The 26101-nt window shown below is 41.1% G+C and overlaps 1 protein-coding gene and 1 long non-coding RNA gene across 3 annotated transcripts; both read left to right on the top strand.

The window, feature by feature from the left end:
• The first annotated feature begins 647 nt into the window (after window positions 1–647).
• Window positions 648–2539, top strand: LOC127092202 (uncharacterized). 2 transcript variants are annotated; one of them, XR_007792132.1, is made up of 2 exons: window positions 648–1002; window positions 1136–2539. It is a non-coding gene; the product is annotated as an uncharacterized LOC127092202 (long non-coding RNA). The 2 variants fall into 2 exon arrangements; XR_007792131.1 differs by having other exon boundaries at window positions 648–997.
• Window positions 2540–4538: 1999 nt separating this feature from the next.
• LOC127094540 (uncharacterized) lies at window positions 4539–5009 on the top strand. The gene has a single exon (XM_051033363.1). The coding sequence runs from the start codon at window positions 4539–4541 to the stop codon at window positions 5007–5009; it is 471 nt and encodes a 156-aa protein (XP_050889320.1).
• The last annotated feature ends 21092 nt before the right edge of the window (window positions 5010–26101 follow it).

Consider the following 26101-nt stretch of genomic DNA (forward strand, 5'->3'; position numbering starts at 1 on the left):
CTAATCAAGTATATATATATTTTTTTAGGGATTTCCTTTTTTATGGTTAACCAAAGGATTAACAAAAAAACAATCACATCCTAATCATGTTAAAATCTAAATCTACTTAAATTCCTAACATGAAAAAAAAATGGACAGTTAAATGGATCTCATTATCAATTCTGACAATCAACAATTAAATTCTAAACAAAATCATTAACTATGAACGAAAATAATGTTCTAAACTATATTCCAACATGATCAAACAATTATCAAAAATCAAGATCAAATGGAGTTCTATAATTCAAAACAAATATCAACATCTAAATCAAGATAAACTTCCTAAATTCAACAATATCAAAGGTGATTATCTAATTAATCCTAAAGCAATTATCACAATTAAATTCTAGACTATGCCTAATTGACATTCCAAGATCCTACAATTAACTCTAATCCTAAAATTAAACTAGGTTAATTAGGCTTAAAGTTAATAATAGCAGATTAGGCCTGGAATTAGCAAGCCAGCAGTGGCCTGAGGTTTAGGAATCCAAATGCAGAGGGGTGCATCTGGACCATGGGAGGTGTGGGAAATAATCAGCAATAGTAAATTTGGGCCAGAAGCCCAAAGCATCAATAACAAGGTCACAAGTCTCAAGGTTACCATGGATCGTACCTTGACGACGTGCGAACAACGTTGAAAGGCTTCTCTACCAGACGACAACGACACTACCTCATTCGAGCATCATCGGAACCTCCTCCGAATTCAACGCGATCGACGACGAATCGACAGATAATTCAACTTAACATCCGCGAGGGTTCGAACGACTTGCGTCCGATTCAAAGTAAAAGTGAAGTCGAAACCGAAAATCCAATTCGCAACCTGAAACGGAAGAGAAGCTGAATGAAAGAATAGCTACCTTATAACTTCGACGTGGTGGCTAAGGTGACGCTTTGGATGAAAAATGACGATGATGCTCCGATTCGAAATGACGATGATGCTCCAATTCGAAATGTCGATGTAAGGTTATGATCATCTCATTTGGTTATGCTCCGTCGTCATCGTCCGTCGATTCTGTTACGGTGTTGTCGCTTTGACGTCGCTTGGTTCGCGTGTTGTGAGTCGCTATTACTGATGGATTGCGTTGTGGCGTTGCAGGTTGACGACTTTTTATGTGGACCTCATTCAGAGCAGATGGTGGAAGCTGGTGGTTATTGGGAGAAGTTGGAGGATTCCGCGGTGGGTTGCAGGGTGGAGGTGAAGGGAAGTTTGAAAATTGCAGGATTTGTTGATTATGGAAGTTGGCGGATGGAAAAGTGGAGTCCTGTTTTGGAGTTTTTTTGGTCGAATGGTTGTTGATGAACGAAAGATGGAGAAGGTAGCAGGTTGAAGGATTTAAGAGTGTGGTGGAAGGTTGATGGTGGTTTTTTGAAGAATGGTGATGGTTGAAGAAGAGAAGAAGGATGGTTGAAGAATTTGTGAATTGTTAAATTATGGGAAAGATGGTGGAGTGTGAAGAAGGTTTTGAAAAATGAGGAGAGAAACCTTCTGAATCAGAATGGTGAGTAAATATAGACTTCTCCCACTCCAAATTTTGTTAGAATTTATTTTTGACAGTTAGTATTCTGTTGAAAAAAATCGGTTATTTGGTTAAGTGGTCATTCTTTCGTTAGAGTTAGTTGGAGGTTGTTATAACAGTTCAGATTTGGTTTTGGAATTCAGTTACGGTTGTTTGGTTTTGTTAGAGAAAAGGGAAAGGGTGGTTAGAAGATTATTATGGAAGAAGTCTTATTGCGATGAGTTGGTTCTATTAGAAGGAAGTTCATCCTTGGTGAAGAATCTTGAAGTCCTTTTTATCCAGGAAATTCTGTTTTGAGGAGAGTTTTATCCTATTATGAAGGTGGTTTTAATTTGGTTCTGAATTGAAGTTTGTTGAAGCTTTTTGTAGCAATGTCACTTTCCAAACCTTGAAGCTAAGTTGATATTGCTCTTAAACTACTCAAGTGTAATAATATCCTACTCTGTTTACACTAATTTACCCCATTATTCACAACTTATTTGTTGCAGGTTCTTCATTTTGTCGAAGGGTTACAATTATGTGAGGTTCGGTTCCTGCGCGGCTTAGCAGGTGCTTCTTGTTTGGATGGCGTGTAGCAGTTGCATTTTGGAAGCTTTGATTGCGTTTTGTCGCTTATAGCTTTGGATTCGTACGCCGTTCATCTTAGCAGCTGGTGTGAAGTTGCTATTCAGTTGCACTGTGTTTCCAGATATCTCTAGAGCAGCTTTCACTTCTTCATATTACTGCGTTGCCATTGGCTTCGCTATTTTCTCTTCTTTTGGCTAGTGCACATGTGTTTGGTGACTGCAATAACTTGTTTGTACTGTCTTTCCCTTTTGCTGCATTTCAATTATTGTTTTATTATTTGGATATTAAAAGATGAATTTGAATAACATGCTTTGGATAATGAAATATGCCATGGATGAAGAAAAGAAAAAGGTTTATTAATTGGAAAATGAATTTAGATGAAATGAAATGAATGAAAATGGTTTATGTGGATTAAACTTGGAAATGTGGCTTAATATGGATATTTGGATTTAAAATGGTTTTATGGATATTGTAAAATGGATGTAAGGTATGGATAATTGGTTTTATGGTAATAGAAATTGGGTATGGATTGGATAAGTGGATCAAAGATTGGATGTTGAAAATGAAATGGTTATTGGATTGGATTTGAGATGGGTTGAAATGTGATTATGAATGAGTTTAAAAATATGATGATTAGAAATGGACTAAAAATATGAAAATGATTAAGAAATGGTTTTTGGTTAGAAGGTTGAGTTTGGTCAACTGGTTGACCTAAAAGTCAACAGTTGACCAAAAGTCAACTTAGGTAAAAATGTTTGTTTCTGGGTGAAATGATTGGTAATGACTTGTATGGAATGGACTTGAATAATGACTCGATGGACATTGACTTGACTGAACAACACAATGCCTTTAAATCGGCTGAAGTATGCTATGAAACTAGACTTGAAATCCAACGAAGCAAGATCAACCAAATGATTACTTAACCAAGCGGTGGGTTGTAACAACACCTTGAATGAATCCTAACCAGTGAATCTGAACCAAGAATCTTAAACAAACAACTGAATCCTTTATAATGAACCAGGTGAATCAGATGCAACCACCCTGAATTAGGGTTTCCACTATGCTCCCTGGTGAACACCCTTGAACCCATGATTTTATGCTTTTTTTCGAATGCGAGTGGAATGTGTTATGATATGATGAATATGTAGATGAAATGAATGCTTATCAGGATATGCAAATGCTTAGGGTTAGTGACCTAGATGAACTTGTGAAAGGTATGGTAAATGTTAGGGTATGACAGCTGCTCCTATTTAATCTTCTCAAACCTGAATGTATGGATAGTAAAACTTCCGAACATTCAAGGTAGGAGAGGATTAAAAACTAGAATATCGAAAAATTTGCCCACCGGGAAGAAATGAAATGTGAAGATAGGTCACAAAGAAATTGTTCCCTGAGATATAGGGTTAACAAACTAGCTTTTGTGCAGGCAGCTGCTGGGAATTGAAATGTTATTTGGCGAATGGATAGTTATGGATGGTTGGATATGTATGACATATGCAGCATGTTAATGCAATGAGATTGACCTTTTATTTTCCAACAAGCTCTCTATTTTTTTTATGAGCAAGCTTTTCATTTTTATTTTTACCCTTTTTTTTTTCAAAACTCTTAGGCAATCATTGAAAATATATTCCATCGGGGAGAAACGGGTGAAGGGTATTGGAAGAAATGGTTTTCCAGGTGGAACCTGGACTTTTATGCGATAGTTAGCGAAGAAAGGATGTGGATTGACCCATCATGCATTGGGTTCTTAGAAAATGAAGGAAGGAAGGCCTAAACACCATCCGATATTTCAAGGAGGTAGTGAATACTGATCACAAAGTTCAGACTCACATAGAGGTATTCTTTAAACACATTCAAATTTACAAAGACACACAGGAAGGTCTGATAGTATTTGCATTTTAACAGTGCTCGGGGAATGGGTATAAAAGATTGGCCAAACATAATACAAATTACAAAGACACACAGGAAGGTCTGATATTATGTATGTTTGACACGACTGGGGAAAATGAATACAAAGGATTGGTCAAACATAATACAAATTGCAAAGACACACAGGAAGGTCTGATGTTATGTATGTTTGACACTACCGGGGAAAATGAATACAAAGGATTGGTCAAACATAATACAAATTGCAAAGACACACAGGAAGGTCTGATGTTATGTATATTCGACAATACCGGGGAAAGGGGAAGGGTGGCCAACACAAAGGTTGGGATTGATGAGTAGAGAGGCCAAGTACGAAGACTTCGGTTTGGAGGATAGAAAGGCCAAATGCAAAGACTTGGGCTTGATAGGTGGAGAGGCCAAATTCAAAGATTTGGGCTTGGAGGATAGAAAGGCCAAATGCAAAGACTTGAGCTTGATAGGCGGAGAGGCCAAATACGAAGATTTGGGCTTGGAGGATAGAAAGGCCAAATGCAAAGACTTGGCTTGATAGGCGGAGAGGCCAAATGCGAAGATTTGGGCTTGGGGGATAGAAAGGCCAAATGCAAAGACTTGGGCTTGATAGGCGGAGAGGCCAAATGCGAAGATTTGGGCTTTGGGGATAGAAAAGCCAAATGCAAAGACTTGGGCTTGATAGGCGGAGAGGCCAAGTGCGAAGATTTAGGCTTGGGGGATAGAAAGGCCAAATGCAAAGACTTGGGCTTGATAGGCGGAGAGGCCAAATGCGAAGATTTGGGCTTGGGGGATAGAAAGGCCAAATGCAAAGACTTGGGCTTGATAGGCGGAGAGGCCATATGCGAAGATTCGGGCTTGGGGGATAGAAAGGCCAAATGCAAAGGCTTGGGCTTGATAGGCGGAGAGGCCAAATGCGAAGATTCGGGCATGGGGGATAGAAAGGCCAAATGCAAAGAATTGGGCTTGATAGGCGGTGAGGCCAAATGAGAAGATTCGGGCTTGGGGGATAGAAAGGCCAAATGCAAAGACTTGGGCTTGATAGGCGGAGAGGCCAAATGCAAAGATTTGGGCTTGGGGGATAGAAAGGCCAAATGCAAAGACTTGGGCTTGATAGGCGGAGAGGCCAAATGCGAAGATTTGGGCTTGGAGGATAGAAAGGCAAAATGCAAAGACTTGGGCTTGATAGGCGGAGAGGCCAAATGCGAAGATTTTGGCTTGGGGGATAGAAAGGCCAAATGCAAAGTCTTGGGCTTGATAGGCGGAGAGGCCAAATGCGAAGATTTGGGCTTGGGTGATATAAAGGCCAAATGCAAAGAATTGGGATTGATAGGCCGAGAGGCCAAATGCGAAGATTTGGGCTTGGGGGATAGAAAGGCCAAATGAAAAGACTTGGGCTTGATAGGCGGAGAGGCCAAATGCGAAGATTTGGGCTTGGAGGATAGAAAGGCCAAATGCAAAGACTTGTGCTTGATAGGCGGAGAGGCCAAATGCGAAGATTTAGGCTTGGGGGATAGAAAGGCCAAATGCAAAGACTTGGACTTGATAGGCAGAGAGGCCAAATATGAAGACTTGGGCTTGGAGAAAAGAAAGGCGAAATGCAAAGACTTGGGCTTGACAGGCGGAAAGGCCAAATGCGGAGCTTTGGGCTTGGGGGATATAAATGTCAAATGCAAAGACTTGGGCTTGATAGGCGGAGAGGCCAAATGCGAAGATTTGGGCTTGGGGGATAGAAAGGCCAAATGCAAAGACTTGGGCTTGATTATGGGGATTGTCAACGGAACGGGCCTCCGGGGGTGTTTTGCCAACAGAATAAGGCTTACAACTGATTTTCTGACTGGAACTGAACTTTTGATGAAGTATCGGATAAGGGCTTATCCACAGGGTTGGATTCAAGGAAGGCGCCAACGGAAACAGGCTATTGAGTAGTGCCAAAAGAGGTTTGGGCTTGCTTCTTTCTTGTTAGAGAGCTTCATGATTATATTGAATGGTATGCATGAATGGAATGATATGAATTATGCATGCCAGGTTGATACGGTGATATGATGGTTTACGGGTACCCCATGTTTGGGCGTGGTGTACCCCGAACAGAGGTACATATGCTTGGGTTACAAGGCTTCTGATTTATGGAGTATGGACTAACATGACTCCCTGATATCCATATACTACTAGAGAGTTGCTGGGTAGCGCTGGATCCTCTGATGCCCCAGGCTTGGTCTGAAGAACCTTCGCAAGCAGAAAAGGGGCTTCCTCTCTCTGGACAGTCTTGCCTCAGTCTGTTGGGCATCTGCACAGATTGCCCTTGTCACTGGTTATGAAGCGACCTTGTCGTGGATCATCTAAATCCGACATGTCCCAGTGTCTTGGAACTGTACTCCTCTAATTAACCATCTCGGAGAGACTGACTTCTTGTGCCCTTGGGGTGGCCTGCCCCCGTACGAGCCTTGAAGAAACTTTTCCTCTGGATGGCTGACCTTTGTGGGAGTGCCCCTGTCTAACTGGTCTTCAGATAGATTTATCGAATCTCGACGTGACTACTTCTGATCGGCTGGATCTGGTAGAGATTTCTCGACGTGACCTCCTCTGATCGATTGGATCTTGGTAGAGATTTCTCGACATGGTTGCCTCTGATCGACTAGATCTTGTAGGGATTTATCATCGTGATTTCCTCTGATCGACTGGATCTTGAGTTAGTCTTGTCTTTAGCTCAACAGAGTCTTTAAACATTCTGCTCTATTGTGATTAGAATAAGTGGCTTGCCCCTGTCCAACGGAGGTCTCATGCGTTCTTCACTTTTGAATCATCGGTCAAGATGATTCGGCTCTACTCAATGGAGGTCTCACGCATTCTGCACTTTTGAATCAACAATCAAGATGATTTACCTATGCTCAATGGAGGTCTCAAACATTTTTCACTTTTGAATCCTCAGATGAAGTGGCTTGCCCCTGCTCAACGGAGGCCTCAGGCATTCTTCACCTTTGAATCATCAAGTTCCTCAATTCATGTTCGTCGTGGAAGATTTCTGGATGTCAGATGCTTACCCACGAGTAAGACAAGTTCATTTTAGAAATGATAATGCAAATGTCATGTTTACGCAAGTTTTGAAATCCCATTACGTCCACATGGAATTATGACATATGGTGAGTGAATCACTAATGAGAATGTCATATCGATACTGTAAGACCCTAATTTTGTCCCTAAGATCCCTCATGGCATCATTGCATTGCCTCAAGGATCATTGGACACCTTGCTTCCTTCCCTGTGGGTGGGTCATCTTTTTGAGAGTGGTCCTTGATCACCAAGCATCCTTGCATTGTATATCATTGCTTTTCCTTTTTATCACTAACCAAAAAGTACAAAAATATGTCATTAACCTTTGTCTTGCAGATGAAGCATTAACAGGTCAAGGCAGTTTAGGGCATTCATTGAGAAATAGATGGTGGTCATTCTTGAGATTTGGACCCCACAATCCTTATCAAGAGTTCATATGAGTTATGATGTCATTTTGAAGCAAGATCCCAAGTGGTAGAGGCTTGAATTTCATCAGAATATTCTCAAGTCATCTGAAGATCCAAAAAGTCAACTGCCAAGTCAACTGTGGATTTGTAGGTGGGAAGTGATTAGAAATACTTCATTCATGTTCAAACAAGTCTCATTTGACATTTCAAACACTCACATTGAAGAATTTGAAGTCAGGTCAAAAATTGCCAAAAATAGAAAGTGACCTATAATTTGAACTTTCCAAAAATGGAAAGATTTTGAACCAACTTCAATTCAATATTACATCATCAAGAAGGCTTCAAATGAAATTTTTTTGAACATGAAAGTTGTAGATCTTTCTCTCCCATTTCGAAAAAGTCCAAGATCATCAATTTCTCATGTGTGGTTAAGGAGATATGATCAAATCATTGCCAAGTATGCATGGAACTTCAAATGGACATAACTTTTCAACCAAAGCTCCAAAATGGGTGGTTCTTTTTGCAATTTTCTCCTCATGACTTGTAGTTTCCAAAACATTCATTACATGGCTTGAATTCTATTTGCATTATCATGTGCTCATTCATGATGTTTTTGAAGAGAAATTTTATAAAACCATTTTTAATGATTGAATGCATACAAAACCATCTCAAAAGCTTGCATGGGCCTTATTTGAGTGGATTGGGATCAAATTTGAGCATTGTTCACGTGCTACTTCATGCATGGGGGTGAAAAGCCAATTTGTGCATACACTCCAAAACTTGATTAATCTCATTAGCATTTGGTTTAAGCTTGATTACAGAGTGATTAGCATGAGGTATTTAAGCATAAGCATAACTGTTTTCAGGGAGGAACATTCATTTTTTCAGATCTAGATCAAAATCTCCAAATTTTTCTCTCAAAAATTTCTTCCAAATTCTTCACATCCAAGCCTTGTCCAGTGTTAGATTCATGATCCTGAACCTCTGTTGAACAAGTTTGCACGTGGAATTGAAGCATTCGGAGCCACATTGAAGCATATTCGAGGCTTAGAGCATTCATGGTGATTTCAAATTCTGTTGAATTCAAGTGTGTTTGAACTACATTCTCTTCATCAATCAACTCCATAAGCATTGAAAAGTAGAATTGAAGCATTACAAGCTGCAGATCGCGTGAATTCCAGCTTCTGCACTTCAAGAGGTTACAATTCGAACCTCTTATTTTTGAAATCCATGGCCATATTATTGTAGATCTAAGTATGCTGATGAGTTTGAGCTTTGAATCGTGTGAAATGATGCATTGTACATGAAGTTCTGCTTGTTTAAAGTTTTGATGATGAATTTTCTTTTCTTCGATCCGTGCGTGTTTGGATGTTTTTGCATGAAATGATTGTGGATCTTTGATGTATGTTGAATATACTACGTGTTGTTGTGCTTGATTTTAATTTCTGGACATGTTTTGAGAAATCTGGAAAATCCAGATGAAGATCATGATGATCTTCATATTCAACCTTGAATGTTCTTCATTTCCAGTTTCTGCTACCAGTTTGCTACGATTTTGCTACCAAAATTTGAATTAGCTACGAAATGCTTGGCGCGCTAGGGTTTAAGGAAATACGATGTCATTTTGTCTGGCGCGCGCTACTTTTGAATGTTGCCTGACTTCGATTCCGGGCGACAGTATAATTTCAAATTGTTTCATGTTTTCTCCATTTTCCCTCCACATATTCCATGCTATGCTTCACATATTTTTTTAATTATTTCTCATCTTGTAAAAATCATAACAATTTAAAAATTGACCCAAAAAATACCAGGATTTTTGCATTGTGATCCTGGTTCTCTCTAGTTTTTTATCATCATGATTTTACAAGTTGTGCTTGGCTGGATAAGTTTTTGTGCTAGAATGATTGATCATGTGTCTTATTTTGGACTTGCCATGCTTATACCTTTGTGAAATGCTTGTTTCTTATCCAATGAATGTGAAATTTTGCATGATGAAACTAGACACATCGCTTGACATTTTGGTTTTGATTTGGTATTTTTCTCAATTACCAATTCTGTTTTATGATTGTGGTAAGTTGGTGTGACAATTTGTGTCACACCTTTTGATGTTCAACTTGTATGATGTGTTTGCCATGCCAAATGGTGTCCTATGCTTCTGATTTTTTATGTGATGCATATTATGAAAGTCTTGATTGATCATGAATTTTATTAGAATTATTTGAATTATTTCTGATTTGATTTGCATTTTTTCATTCTGGTTGATCACATATGAGCTTTGAAATTGCTTTGAACTTCACTTGATCATGAAATGCTTTTGGTGATTGATTTTGATATGAGACCTTTTGGAATGTGTCAAGATATGTTTGAAGTTGATTCATGTTAAATTTCAGCTCCTGTTTTAAATTTTTTCTCCATCTTTGACCCTAGGCTTTGACCTAGTGGTTTGTGACTTACATTTGAGCTTTGATTTCAGGTTGAACATCCAAGTTCCATAGTTGATGATACTCCATCATTTGAGTGTTGTTGCTTTTGATTACTAACATTTGTGTGTTTTGTAGGTTGATGTTAACTCATTTGAGTTTGCCTTTTGGCTTAAACATTTTCTACATTGGGACTGTCTGTTGCTTATTGACTATTGTCTGATTGTCTGAGTATTTACTGATTTGTTTAGTGTTTCCACAGGTACATAAGTTGCTTTAAGTTCATTGTGAACTTTTCTTTGCTTGGTTGCTTAACCACTTAGGTATAATGTCTAATCTTCATGTAGTCTGGAAGACCTACTGTTATTGGTAGGCACCTGTCTGAAGTCCTCCTTAAGAGGCAATGCTTGTGATTATTTAATTTTTGTGCTAAGCAGGAAAAGTCCTCTTATGAGGCAATTGGCAGATAAAAGAGATGTGTAATCCATCTCCTGCTACTCAGTGTGTCATTCACCTTGCTCACACCATGTGTTGATGCATTGTGAATAATAACCCAAGATTTTATAGAGTCTATCATTTGTGGAGAAGAGTTCCAACTTTCTGAACTCCCACACTTTCCATTCTTTGAAGCTCTCCCTGACTAGGGATAAGAGCTATGAGGCACACCCCTCATCTCCATTTCATCTACTTCACCCTAACTCTCAATGTTAGGGTTAAGAGCTCAAAATACCCCATTCCAGTTGGCTGTAAAGCCTAACCTTGTTTGAGCCTAATTGATTGTATATAGTGTGTGCTAATTGACTTGTTTATTTGTTTACTTGATTCATATGTGCATCTTTGCTTATGTGTGCCTTTGTGCATTTAACATCATTACTTGTATATCATTTCATAATCATGGTTCATATCTTTGTGACACTTTGTTTGTCCATTGAGGAGTCAATTGTAAGTCCAATTATTGGCAGTTGTTTCCTATGATCTGGAGGGATTTGGAACTAAGACCATTCATTGGCATTCCTTTCCTTGGAGTCGAGTGTAAGACCATTTATTGGCAACTTGTTTCCTCCTGCTTATTGCATTTGTTTTGTAATGTGAGGAGTCAATTGTAAGTTCATTCATTGGCAGTTGTTTCCTATGATCATTCCCGGGAGACTAGTATAAGTCCATTGATTGGCATCTGGTATCCAGGTTTCATTTTGTTTTGGGAGACTGATATAAGTCCATTGATTGGCATCCGGTATCCATTTTTGTTTTGTGAGATTGGAATAAGTCCATTGATTGGCATCCGGTATCCATTTTCTCTGTTATCTGTTATTTGCATTGTTGCCTTATTCCAAAGGAATCACTTGAATCATCTACATATGATCTCAAGAGGTGAACATCTAAGAGGTTGTACTTCCTCACCCTCCCACCTTTTTGTTTCTTTAAACCTCCATTTGCATGTTAACCCAAACAAGAAAACTATTGTGCAAACATTTTCATTTGTTTTCAAATTAGAAACCTAGGCCTTAAGCCTCTGATTTTTCAAACTTCATTTTCATAATACTTATTTTGAATTGAATTCTAATCATATCTTGACCACTTTTGTGAATAATCCTAATTGGTTAATTTCACTCACTCAATTGTTTTGTGGCTTTGTCCACTTTCTTGATAAGTTTTCATACATTAGCCATAGGTTTGATTTATCCTAGTTGGTTGATGTTAATCTCACCTTTTGTCCTTAGTGATTGAATTGTAAGACTTCCTTGCTTATTATAGAGTTAACCCCTCACTAGCAAGTTGAAGCTTTCCTCACATGGTGGACTTGTTGTTTGTATAGGTTGAGTTTTCTCCCATGGATAACGAAAGACCTTAGGGCTTTTGTTTTTAAAATCAACTCACTTACTTTTGAAAATCTTTTAGCCGAACTACGGCGTTTTGATCCTTACCTTCCATGGAAAGGTACGTAGGCAACGGGTTCATCCGTTCAAACACAAAAATAATAACTTGTATATTCTTTTCTCATCCCTTCAATCATGTTTGCACAATAAATATTTCATAAACAAATAACATTTCGTACAACAAGTTGTGAAAAGGGCTCCCTAGGAATACCTAGGACGTTTTGGGTGCCTAACACCTTCCCATTGCGTAATTAACCCCTTACCCAGATCTCTGACCTTTTCATTAGTTTTCTATGTGTAAAACTTCTTAGGCTTTTGTTCGCTTTTTAGCCATTGCTTTGGATAAATAAAAGTGCGGTGACGACTCTATCTTTGTATGCTTTGCTTTTGATTTAGTCAATAAATCATAAAGTGACGAATACACCGCTACAGAAAAGTGGCGACTCTGCTGGGGAAAGAATACCCTTGGTGGTTTTGCCTACTTTTCACCCTTGTTGTATGATATTGTTTATTTGTTATTTGACATATTTTTGTACAATTTGGGATAACTGTATTGATTGTAATGATTGAATTCCTTGATACACAATTGCTTGTTTGCTTGGTGATCTTTGTGAGATGAGTTCTATACCCGAACTCGAGTGCACCTTAGGATAGGAGAATGGCATAGTCTCGTCGACTTGTATGGAGTATTCCTTAACAAGTTGACTTGCGAGTCCATTCACTTGGTGGAGGTCATGTTGGATTAATAATGTCACACAAGTTATTTGTGGTTAGGCATTATTCTTTCAATCATGTGCCTTAGAAGCCAAGGACTTTAGTTTACCAAGCCCATCTTGGCCTATTTTTAGGACATAGTGCGGAGGTCGTTCAGATGTAAGATCTGATGCGATTGTTACGCGATACTACACTCGTAAGAGTCTCTCTTGAGAATATTTTTGGAATGCGAGTATTCGTTCCTCCGATAATATTCGAAAGATGGGATGATGACTATGGGAACCTCTGGTAGAACATGTTCGGCAGGTTTAAACCCTAGTACACTCCCTTTGGGTGGTTCTTAACCGAGACTCCATGCTCGTGACTCTCAACAAACCCGTGATTCATGGTTGAGTCGTTCAGACATCCTTAATATCAATGGAACTTGGGTGTTGATAAGGTGTAAACCTTAATCCACCAAAATGGATGATAGATATTAAGGATGATTGAGCCGGTTCATGTATCGTTAATATCAATGGAACTTGGGTGTCGATAAGGTGAAAACCATAATCCACCAAAATGGATGATTGATATTAAGGATACTATGAGCTTTCCCATGACCTTTGTCTGGTGTGACTTGCTTGATCCTTGAGTGTGATTGTTGCATTCATGCATTCATCTGCATTCATGTCATCAGAAAAATCAGAAAATTTTCAAGGAACTTAAAGGGTTTATTTGCAAAATTTTCAGACATGGAAAGACCAAAAAGGCATACAAAGAAGTACAGCTTTAGACAACCCGATCTAAAAGAGTTAAGGAATCTGACATCCTATGTATTAGATCCCTTGGGTTTCAAAGCTCGTTATGGGAAGCTTCTGCCTTTGTTGACTACTCAGGTTGATGAAGGGTTGATGAGTACTTTGGCACACTTCTATGATCCTCTGTATCACTGCTTCTCTTTTCCGGACTTTCAGCTGTTGCCTACGCTCGAGGAGTATGCTCATCTTGTGGGTATTCCCATCCTGGATCAGGTGCCGTTCAGTGGCTTAGAGAGTATTCCTACTTCTCGAGAGATCGCAAACTTGTTGCACATAGATGAATCCCTTATTGAGGCGCATATGACCACCAAAGGTGGAATTCAGGGTCTTCCTTCTGATTTCCTCATTGTTCAAGCTACCGTTTATGGGAAGGCCATGAGTGAGGATGCCTTTGAGGCCATATTCGTGCTGCTCATCTATGGTTTGGTATTGTTCCCCAACATCGACAAATTTGTGGATGTGAACGCCATTAGGATCTTTTCTGTTCTTAATCCCGTTCCGACTCAGTTGGGTGATGCCTATTTCTCTTTGCACCTGAGGAATGCAAAGGGTGGAGGAGCTATTGTGTGCTGTTTGCCTCTGTTGTATATGTGGTTTATTTCTCACTTACCGCAGACGGTTGCTTTCAAGGAGAACAAGGGATGTCTACGGTGGTCTACGAGACTTATGTCTCTCACTAATGATGATATCTCTTGGTATGATCGCGTGTATGATACAGTTCAGATCATTGATTATTGTGGTGAATTCCCTAATGTGCCTCTTCTTGGTACATGTGGTGGGATCAGCTACAACCCTATCTTAGCACGTCGTCAGCTTGGGTTCCCCCTAAAGGATAAACCTCATAACATTCTGGTAGAAGGTGTGTTCTTTCAGGAGGGTAAAGATCCCCAAGGCCTGAAAGCAAGGATGGTCCGCGCTTGGCGCAAGATTCACAAGAAGGGTAGAAATGAGTTGGGTCCGAAGAACTGCATTGCTTTGGAGCCATATACTTCTTGGGTCAGACAGAGAGCATCTGAGTATCTTATGCCATATGATTATCCGAGACCTACACCGTTGGTTGTGGCTGGGCCTTCAACCCTCCCTAACCAAGGCGTAGAGGAGTTGAGAGAAGAAGACCTTTCACGTGCCTGGATCCGTGAAAGAGAAGAGTTGCTTCAGCAAATCAAAGAGATGGACGCTCTTATCGAATTCCTCAAGCACCAGGTGATAGATTATCCGAATGATACCTGGACTTCTCTGCTTCCTCAGTCTTCCATGTTCTGGAAGAGGAAGTATGATCGACTTGCTAAGGAGAAAGCGGACATGGAAGCAGCCTATGAGAGAGAGATCAAGAGGCTTTGTGTATCTCGTCTTCCAGCCTCTCGAGCTTCTAGGGATCCATAGGATGTTTATTTTCCTTATTCCTTGTAATGATCAACAATGATGTACTTCTTTGTCTCGAATATATTTGATGAGATATTTTCCATATGCTATTAAATGTTTAAAATTTCAAAATTTGCAAATAGAACCCTAAAAGTTCCTTGAAATAAAAACAAAGCATATGCACAAGCATTGCATGCATCATTTTGCATAAGCAGGTGTTGTTCTGGTCTTCTTGTCTGTGGCCTAACTCTGTACTCTTCATTTATTTTGAAGACAAGATGACTCATCGGTACTACACCCGAGCTAATTCTGCAAGAGTGATGGATCAGTTAGAACAAGAGAACCGTGAGCCGAAGGAAGAGGTCGCTAGATTGAGTGCTCTGATGGAGCAATTCTTGGCTGCTCAAAATCAACCGTCTCCACCTCCTGCAACTCCTCCCCAGAAGACTGTTATATCTGAAGTGGTCTCTTCAACTGTGCCAGCTGCCAATGCCCACTTCGTGCCAACCATGCCAGCCGGGTTTCCGTGGGGTATGCCTCCTGGTTTTATGCCAGATATTCCAGCTCCTACATTTGCTTCCATGCCGGCATCTAGCCCGGTCCTTGCAATGCCTCCTCCTGTCGTGCATACCACTCCCAGGGTAGGCGACACCATCTATTATTCTGAGCCGTCTGAGGGCCCAGATGTCAATGAAAAGATGGATGCTATGAACGACCAATTCCTCGAGCTCTGCAAGGAATTGAAGACCCTCTGAGGGAAAGATTTGTTCGGCAAATCTGCCGCTGAATTATGCTTGGTTCCCGGTGTCAAGATACCCGTCAAATTCAAAGTCCCAGACTTTGAGAAGTATAAGGGGAACACCTGCCCGCTCAGTCACCTGGTCATGTATGCCAGGAAAATGTCTACTCAAACTGATAATGATCAACTGCTGATTCATTATTTTCAGGATAGTTTGTCTGGTGAAGCTCTTCGTTGGTATATGAGCCTTGATAGTGCAAACATCCGTTCCTTCAACGATCTTGGCGAAGCCTTCGTCAAGCAGTATAAATATAATGTGGATATGGCTCCTGACCATGATCAACTTAGAGCTATGTCCCAGAAGGACAAAGAGACATTCAAGGAATACGCCCAAAGGTGGCGAGAGCTGGAAGCTCAGATTACTCCTCCGTTGGAAGAGAAGGAGATGACTAAGATTTTTTTGAAAACTCTTAGTTCATTTTATTATGAGCGGATGGTCGCTAGTGCCCCCTCTGATTTCACCGAAATGGTGAACATGGGAATGCGATTCGAGGAAGGTGTCCGGGAAGGACGGTTATCTAAGGATGAAGGCTCTTCTAAACGATATGGCGTATTTAAGAAGAAAGATGGGGAGGCACATGATGTGCAATCCCATGCTAAACCCAGAAGACCCTCTGCCAAGAGGAAGCCTGTGCGTCATGCCAGCAATCAGCATCAGGTGGCTCATATAGCACCTGTCTTCAGAGACAACAATCAGCATAATCAGCAACAACCTCAGTATCAACAGCAACAGGCTTACCAGCCTCGTGGCAACAGTAATCAGGCTAATTTGAATTATGATAGGAAGAAGATCACTTTCGATCCTATTCCTATGTCATATGCTGAGCTATATCCCTCTTTAATAGAGCGAAAATTGATTACCCAGAGGGATCCTCCGGTTGTGCCTGCTAACCCGCAGTGGTGGTACAAGCCTGACCAGCATTGTGTTTATTATTCCGGTGCTCCGGGACACAATATAGAGAACCGCTATCCGTTGAAGACTAAGGTGCAAGACCTTATGCGATGCGGCATTTTGAGCTTTGAGGACTCAGGCCTCAATGTTACGAAGAACCCATTGCCCGAGTATGGGAAGTCGGTTAACATGGTCCAGGGTTGCCCTGGTAAATATAAAGTCAAATATGTAAGCCATATTCGACAGTCATTGGTTGAGCTGCATCGTCTGCTGTGTGATTACAGTCATATGGAGCACGACCATGACAAATGTCGTATCTGCTTTGTCAATAGATTGGGTTGCCGCCAAGTGCGCAAAGAGCTTCAAGAGCTGTTGGATGATGGTACCATTGAGATTCTTCAAAACAAAAATGTTGATGAAGATGAACCATAAGTGAATGTGATTTCTCCTGTTTTCAAGATTCCTGAGCCTGTTGTCATCCGTTATGATGGGAGCAAGCCGAGGGTTTCTCCTTCTTTGGTGATCAAACCTGCAGGCCCTGTGCCTTATGCTTCAGATATAGCGATTCCCTTTCGTTACAGTGCTGTTGCTGTTGAAGATGGGAAAGAAGTGCCTTTGCCTTCAACTTCTATGGTAAATATTGCTGATGTGAGCGGGTTGACCCGGAGTGGTCGTGTATTTTCTGCACCCCCGAAGCCTCATGTTGTTTCTGATTCTGCTGAGCGTCCGGTTGGGACTGCGGTGAATGTTCCGAATCCGGCACCTGTTGCCAAACCCTCCTCTGTACAAAAGACTCCTACTTCTTCTGTTGGCCCTAGTGGCACTGTGAATGAAGACTGTGATGAGATGCTGAGGCTCATCAAGAAGAGTGAGTACAACGTTGTAGATCAGCTTCGACAAACGCCGTCCAAGATTTCCGTGCTGTCTTTGCTTCTGAATTCAGAACCCCATAGGGAGGCTCTGCAGAAAGTTTTGGATCTGGCTTATGTTGATCACGACGTCACTATTGAACAGTTTGACAGTATAGTTGCAAACATCACTGCTTGCAACACTTTGAGTTTCTGTGACGCTGATCTCCCTGAGGAGGGAAGAGACCACAACATGGCTTTACATATTTCTATGAACTGCAAGAACGACACCATGTCCAACATGCTGGTGGACACTGGGTCATCTTTGAATGTATTGCCGAAGACCACTCTTTCTAGATTGTCGTATCAGGGGCCTCCCATGAGGCAGAGTGGTGTTGTTGTGAAAGCTTTCGATGGGTCACGTAAGACCGTGATTGGGGGAGTTGATCTCCCAATCAAGATTGGACCAAGTGATTTCCAAGTTACCTTCCAGGTTATGGATATCCACCCATCTTATAGTTGTCTCCTTGGTAGACCATGGATTCACGAGGCTGGCGCCGTGACATCCACCCTACACTAGAAGCTGAAATTCGACAAGAATAAGAAATTGGTTGTGGTAGGGGGAGAAAAGGCTCTCCTAGTTAGCCACTTGTCTTCTTTCTCATATATTGATGCTGAGGATGAAGTTGGAACGCCTTTCCAAGCTTTGTCTATTGCTGAGCCGATTGAGAAGAAGTCTCCTTCATTTGCTTCCTATCGTGATGCGAAACTGGCCATTGAATGTGGTGCAGTTGCTGGTTTAGGGAAGATGATTGGGCTTGAAGACAATAAATCCCGAACTGGCATTGGCTATTCTTCTGAGGTCTTCAATGATAAAGGTCTGTTCAAGAATGGAGGTTTCATCCATGCTGATCAAGCTGAGGAAGCTGTTGCTATCTTGGAAGAGGATGCAGAGGATTTGAGCAACTTTGTTATCCCTGGCGGTGTCTGCCACAATTGGGTCGCTGTGGATGTTCCTACGGTCATTCATAAGTCAGCGTAATTTGTTCACTTTGTTGAAAAACCCTTCTCCCATGCCAAAAGGAGAAGTGATGACATTGTTGGCATAATTTATACAATGATATTTTATTCAATTAATGCATTGTTAAACATTTGTTTTCTATTTGTTTTCACTTTTTGCTTTTTGCATGAAATCAGTGATCACAAAAAACCCTAAAAACAAGAATAAAAGCAATCTTTTTCATCTGCATAATGATTTGCTTGTTTAAATTCTAAAGTTTTATTATCCAAAATCATTATGCCGGTTGATTCTAAAACCCATTGAACATAATGATCCAACACCATCTCCCAATTTTGAATTCCCTGTATTTGAAGCAGAGGAAGATGATGTTGAAGGGATTCCTGATGAGATTACCCGTCTCCTTGAGCACGAGAAGAAGATCATTCAGCCGCACCTTGAAGATCTGGAAACAGTCAACTTGGGGTCTGAAGATTGTGTTCGTATGGTGAAGATTGGGGCGCTCCTTGAAGAGTCTGTCAAGAAGGGGTTGATCAGTTTGTTACGAGAATATTCTGATATCTTTGCTTGGTCGTATGAAGACATGCCGGGTCTAGATACAGATATTGTGCAACATTTCCTGCCTTTGAAGCCTGAGTGCGTGCCTGTGAAGCAGAAGCTCAGAAGAACTCATCCAGATATGGCAGTGAAGATCAAAGAGGAAGTTCAGAAGCAAATTGATGCAGGGTTTCTGGTGACTTCTACATATCCTCTATGGGTGGCCAATGTTGTGCCTGTGCCTAAGAAGGACAGAAAAGTCCGTATGTGCGTTGATTACAGAGATCTGAATAAAGCTAGTCCGAAAGATGATTTTCCTCTACCACACATTGATATGTTGGTAGACAATACAACTAAATTCAAAGTCTTTTCGTTTATGGACGGATTTTCCGGTTATAACCAAATCAAGATGGCACCCGAGGATATGGAGAAGACAACATTCATCACACCTTGGGGAACATTCTGTTATCGAGTGATGCCCTTCGGTTTGAAGAACGCCGGAGCCATGTATCAACGTGCTATGACTACCTTATTTCATGATATGATGCACAAGGAGATAGAGGTCTATGTCGATGATATGATTGCTAAGTCCCGAACGGAAGTTGAACATGTTGAGCATTTATTGAAGCTTTTTCAGCGTTTGAGGAAATACAAGCTTCGTCTGAATCCGAACAAATGTACATTTGGAGTCCATTCCAGCAAGTTGTTGGGTTTTGTTGTCAGCGAGAGAGGTATTGAAGTTGATCCTGCAAAGGTCAAAGCAATACAAGAGATGCCTGCACCCAAAACTGAGAAGCAAGTCCGAGGTTTTCTTGGCCGCTTGAATTATATTTCCAGATTTATATCCCACATGACTGCCACATGTGCGCCGATATTCAAGCTCCTCCGGAAAGATCAATCTCATGATTGGACCGAGGATTTCCAAAAAGCTTTCAACAGTATCAAGGAGTATCTGTCTGAACCTCCGACCTTGTCTCCGCCAGTAGAAGGAAGACCTCTGATCATGTATTTGACTGTTCTTGAAGACTCGATGGGTTGTGTACTCGGTCAACAAGATGAATCAGGGAAGAAAGAATCTGCTATCTACTACCTCAGTAAGAAATTTACTGATTGTGAGTCTCGATACTCAATGCTTGAGAAGACGTGATGTGCTTTGGCTTGGGCTGCTAAGCGTTTACGCCAGTACATAATAAATCATACAACTTGGTTGATATCCCGAATGGATCCAATCAAGTATATTTTCGAGAAGCCTGCTTTAACTGGGAGGATTGCCCGTTGGCAGATGTTGTTGTCTGAGTATGATATCGAGTATCGAGCTTAAAAAGCTATCAAAGGTAGTATCGTGGCTGACCATTTAGCGCATCAGCCGATTGAAGATCATCAGTCTGTTCAGTACGACTTCCCAGATGAGGAGATTCTGTATTTGAAAATGAAAGATTGTGATGAGCCTACACTTGATGAAGGTCCGGAACCTGGTTCCAGATGGACGATGGTGTTTGATGGCACTGTAAATCAGTATGGAAATGGAATTGGGGCAGTAATCATCACTCCTCATGGCACGCATATTCCATTTACAGCAAGGCTAACTTTCAAATGCACGAATAATATGGCTGAGTACGAAGCCTGTATTATGGGATTGGAAGAATGCATTGATTTGAGGATCAAGCATCTTGATGTGTATGGTGATTCGACCTTGGTTGTCAATCAGATCAAGGGTGAGTGGGAGACGAATCAGCCAGGTCTTATTCCGTACAGAGATTATGCGAGGAGGATTTCAACGTTCTTTACTGAAGCTGACTTTCATCATATTCCTCGAGAGGATAATCGGATGGCAGATGCTCTTGCTACGCTTGCTTCGATGATTGTACTCAAGTATTGGAATGAAGTTCCCAATATCACCGTGATGCGCTTGGATAGACCATCTCACGTATTTGCAGTTGAAGAAGTGAATGATGACAAGCCTTGGTATTTTGATATCAAGAATTTCCTCCAGAACCAGGTCTACCCGCCTAGGGCATCGGTGAAAGACAGGAAAACTTTGAGAAGGTTGTCAGGCAGTTTCTACCTCAGTGGTGAAGTGCTGTACAAGAGAAATTTTGACATGGTTCTGCTCAGATGCGTGGATAGACACGAAGCAAACCTATTAATGACTGAGGTCCATGAGGGTTCATTTGGTACTCATTCCAATGGACATGCCATGGCTAGAAAGATGTTGAGAGCAGGCTACTATTGGCTGACAATGGAGTCTGACTGCTGCAAATATGTGAAGAAATGCCACAAGTGTCAGATTTATGCGGATAAGATTCATATTCCTCCGACACTTCTGAATGTAATTTCATCACCATGGCCTTTCTCTATGTGGGGAATTGACATGATCGGCATGATTGAACCAAAAGCGTCCAATGGACACAGGTTTATTCTCGTAGTAATTGATTACTTCACCAAATGGGTGGAAGCCGCTTCGTATGTGAATGTGACCAGGCAGGTGGTCGTGAAGTTTATCAAGAATCAGCTTATATGCCGTTATGGTATGCCAGATAAGATCATTACTGATAATGGATCTAATCTGAATAATAAGATGATGGAAGAGTTGTGCACTGAGTTCAAGATTGCACACCATAATTCCTCTCCTTACAGATCGAAGATGAATGGGGCTGTTGAAGCTGCTAATAAGAATATCAAGAAGATTATCCAGAAGATGGTTGTTACGTACAAAGATTGGCATGAGATGCTGCCATTTGCTTTGCATGGTTATCGTACATCTGTCCGCACTTCAACAGGGGCAACCCCTTTTTCTCTTGTTTACGGCATGGAAGTTGTTCTCCCAGTAGAGGTGGAGATCCCATCGATGAGAGTCTTGATGGAAGCCAAGTTGACTGATGCTGAATGGATTCAGAGTCGTTATGACTAGTTGAATTTAATTGAAGAGAAGCGATTGACTGCCATGTGTCATGGTCAGTTATATCAGCAGAGAATGAAGAAAGCATTCGATAAGAAGGTCAAGCCTCGTGTGTTCCGAGAAGGTGACCTTGTGCTCAAGAAAGTCTTGTCTTTCGCGCCCGATTCCAGGGGCAAGTGGACTCCAAACTATGAAGGTCCATATGTTGTTAAGAGAGCCTTTTCAAGCGGAGCTTTGATGCTTACAACAATGGATGGGGAGGATTTCACTCGTCCTGTGAATTCAGATGCAGTCAAGAAATACTTCGCCTAAAAATAAAAACAGAATAGCTCGCTAAGTGGAAAACCCGAAAGGGCGGCTTAGGCAAAAATGAGCGTCTCGGTGGAGAACCCGAAAGGGTGATCCAGGCAAAAATTAGAAACTTGAAAAAAAAAATGAATTTGCATCCCGCTAGATTGAGTACCTCACCTTGGGGCAATCTAGGCAAAAATTAGGGATTTGGCAAGTAACTGCATCCTGACAAGACTTTCTGTTCCGCAGCCGTCTTTTCGTCAGAGATTCTCGATTCGTCGTCGACTGAAGCTTCAAATACATCGAGATTCAAATTGGTAGAGAAAGGATCATTATGTTCAATGTAGCCCTCTTCCAATATATATCACTGATTTCAAATTTGTACAGATCTATGGAGTCTTGCCATTTGCAGGCTACCATTCCATCAAATCAATTTGAGCTTTTATCCAATTATTTGCACTCTTATTTGTTTCAATTCAACAAATGGTTTTGCATGTTTTAATTGATAAAATGTCATTGTTTTAAACAAATAAATTTTTCAAAATTTGTTGTTTTAAACAAAGTGAACATTCACAATGATGAAAGGATACTTAAGAATTTCTCAGTGCTCTCCCAAGGGTGGCATGATTTCCAACAGGGTAAGACATTTGATCATATTCCTGGCATGGTTGTATCCTCTTTATCCAAATTGTTGTTAGGGTTGTTCCCTAAGCAGAGCTTCTGTTGAGGGTTGTTCCCTAAGCAAAGTGTTTGTTGCAAGCTTCAGTTATCCTCTCCAACAATATTCTCTCCCCAGTATGGATGCTTTCCTTTTGGAAGATTCGGTAGTTGGTGGGTTGACATCCCGGTACTTCGTCTGTTTCCTCAGTAAAGTCGCCAGTAGAGTGGTTGGTATGATGTACTTCATTTATGCTATCTCTCTATCAGAGTGCTTGTTGAGGTTTTCACCTCTTATCCTTTCAGCAGAGCAGTGATTGTTTCCTCCTCAGCGGTTGGTAGTTTCCTCTTAGAAGGATCAGCATTTGGTGGTTGATCACCAATTCTCCTTCTCATCCTCAGATAATCCCCCAGTAGACTTGTGGTACGGTGGATTGTGTCTGTGATGTTTCCCTGCAGTATCTACAACAGAGTGGGTATCCTCAACAGAGTTGCTTTTGTGGCAGTTTCTGCCTGTTGCGAACTTCTGTTCCCTAGTCGGGTTGGTTGATGATATATCATCCATAGATTTGATTGATTACCTGATGCTTTTGATCCTCAGTAGAGTGGCTTGTGGCAGAATCTACTTATGTGATCTATTTTCCCTCAGTGGGTTTATCCCCGATGGAGCGGCTGACAGTTTCCCCAGTAGAGTTGCTTGTGCGGCTAGATTCTACTTGTGTGTTCTGTTCTCTTCAGCAGTTCGTGCTTGTGCAGTGAACTCTTATTTCCCAGTTGATACTGAGGATCCCCCTGCAGAAATCTCGAGATTTCTCCATTTCCCCAACAGAGTTGCTGTTGTGGCAGTTTCTGCCTGTTATGAGCTTCTGTTCCCCAGTCGGGTTGATTGATGATCCATCACTCAGAGATTTTGTGATTTCTTTGATATCTCTGATCTTTTGCTTTCCAACAGATCTTTACTTTTTAGCATGTAGATCTCCAGCAGATTGGCTTTCCTTGGATTTTTCCTCTGGAAGTGTTGTACCGGGCGTTTGATTCCTGGGCCTGTTTGTGTTAGATATGTCTGTTTTGTCAGCATTCATCAAACATAAATTACGCATATTCATGCATACTTTCAACATTCAGATATTCATGATTGCATTTTTTGCCATATATCTTTTGTTTGTTGTCTCCTGCTAATGGTGATATAGATCTCTCCAGTAGATCTTCCCAAGCAGATGTCGGGTGTCTAATCTCTCAATATAGAGTCAGCCCCTTAAGCAGAAAGTCTCTGTCTTTCCTTCTGCAGTTCCCCACTGAGATATATCCTCGTGGATGACGGTTGTTTCCGTTTCCTCCCAACATATATTGGGATGGATCTTCCTATTGAGTTATATCCTCATTAGGACGAGTCTTGATTCAATTTGCCTTTTAGGTTTGATCCTGAATTGGCATTTTTCAACTGTCTCTTGTGCTTCCCTGTGGAATAAATGAATGAATTGCCCAGTAACCGGCGATAGTTCTTTTTATCCCCAGCGGAGTTTGGGCCTCTACCCAGTAACCGGTAGTTGTAAGTCCTATGTTCCTTTTTCTTGGCGGAATTTGTGGTTATATACCTTTTATTCCTCAAGAGAGTTGTTGGTTTTCTACCCAGTACCCGGTAGTTATAAATCCTGTATACCTTTTTTCCCTTTTGTGGAATAGGTGTTTGTGAATAGCTTTGTTCCTCAGCGAGAGTTGATGGTCTTCTACCCAGTATTCGGTAGTCGTAAGTCCTATTATTTCTTCTTGCTCCTCAACAGTTGGTGGTTTGTTATAAACCCTATGTTGTTTCCCGTGCGGAATTGTGATTCTTTCATTCCCCACGCAAAGAGTTGTTGGTTTTCTACCCAGTATTCGGTAGCTATAAATCCTACTTTTATCCCCTAGCAGAGGTAACCTTTGTGGTTCATTCTGGCTGATGGTGGATTTTGTGGTCTTCTACCCAATTTTCGGTAGTTGTAAATCCTATGTTGTTGTTGTCTCCCTAGTGGAGTCTGGGCTTTCTTGTGGATAATTGCCGTATGCTAGCAATTTTATCCTCAGCCAGAGTTTTGTGGTCTTCTACCCCATATTCCGTAGTTGTAAATCCTAATTTCTCTCCTTTGCAGAGTTAACCTTGTTGTTTATCCTAACCGATGATGGTTACTCTTTGTGGTTGTCTCCATCCAGTATTCGATGTTGATATTCCCTCTTTCTTCTGGGTAATTGCCGTATGCTAGCAGTTGTATCCCCAGCAGATCTTTCCTTGTGGATAATTGCCAGATGCTAGCAATTTTATCCTCAGTGGGTCCTTTCACCGTTTGCTAGTGATTTGTTCCCCGGATCATTGATGTTTATCAATGCATCCCTGGTGAGTTCTCTTTCATTTACCCTTTTTGCTTGGTAATGATTGTTGCTCCCTCTGATCGGTCATCTTTATATACCTAGTTTTGGTATCCCGATGCCTTTCTTTTCGGTTGATTTATCCTTTATTAACCCAGTAACCGGTTGTGGATAATCTTCCATGCGAGTATGTTATCCATGTTCTGACGGTAATGGATAATATATCTCATGCACTCTTCAGTCGAAGCCTGTTGTGTTTTGCCAGTCGAGTAAGATTCGTGTTCCTTTGCGGAATTGAATATTCTTTGTTGTTCTCTTGGATAATTGCCGGATGCTTGCAATTTATCCCTTGTGAGTTATCTTTCGTTTACCCTGTTGTTGTTGGTATCGATTGTTTCTCTTTTTCGGTCGGTCACCTATTATATACCCAGTAACCGGTATCCCTGGTGGTCCTTCCATGCGAGTATACTATCTACGTTCTGACGGTAATAGATAATATATCTCATGCGAGTATACTATCCACGTTCTGACGGTAATGGATATTATATCTCATGCGCTCTTTGGGTTTTTTTTCCCAGCTGAGTAAGATTCGTTTTCCCGTTGCGGAGTCGAATGTCCATCCTGTAAGTCGATTTGATTTTTCAAGCCCTCCTTTCGGATGATGAGTGTTTTGGCATATATACCAATTCACGCTTTGGTCGGTCACCTATTATATACCCAGTAACCGGTATCCCTGGTGTTCCTTCCTTTCTGCTCCCTATTATGACCTTGGTCCCCTGTGGAGTCAGATTTTCCTGAGATGATGTACTTTTTTTCAGGTCTTTCTCAGATGTTTGGTTGATTGTTATCTCTCACCCTTATACCGGTCTTAGATATGCATTCTTCCTGAGCTTGTTGTTCTTTCACCCAGTAATCGGTGTTTAGATCACATGTCTCTTTGAGTTTGTTACCCAGTAACCGGGAACACCTCATCTTGCAGTTTTTCTCCAGAAGAGTCTCTTTGTTAGACATTCCCCAGTGGAGTTTCCGTTGTGATTTTGCCCTTTTGCTATATTGAAGTTTTCCCCAATATATGCAGTTTTCCCCGGCAAGGAGGTTCTGTGTGAATCTTTCCCCAGTCCGAGTCCGGATTTTCATCCGAAGTATCCTTCGTGGATAGTCTGAGTCAGC

Source organism: Lathyrus oleraceus, chromosome 6 (assembly GCF_024323335.1).
Source record: "Lathyrus oleraceus cultivar Zhongwan6 chromosome 6, CAAS_Psat_ZW6_1.0, whole genome shotgun sequence".
Classification (NCBI taxonomy): Eukaryota; Viridiplantae; Streptophyta; class Magnoliopsida; order Fabales; family Fabaceae; genus Lathyrus; species Lathyrus oleraceus.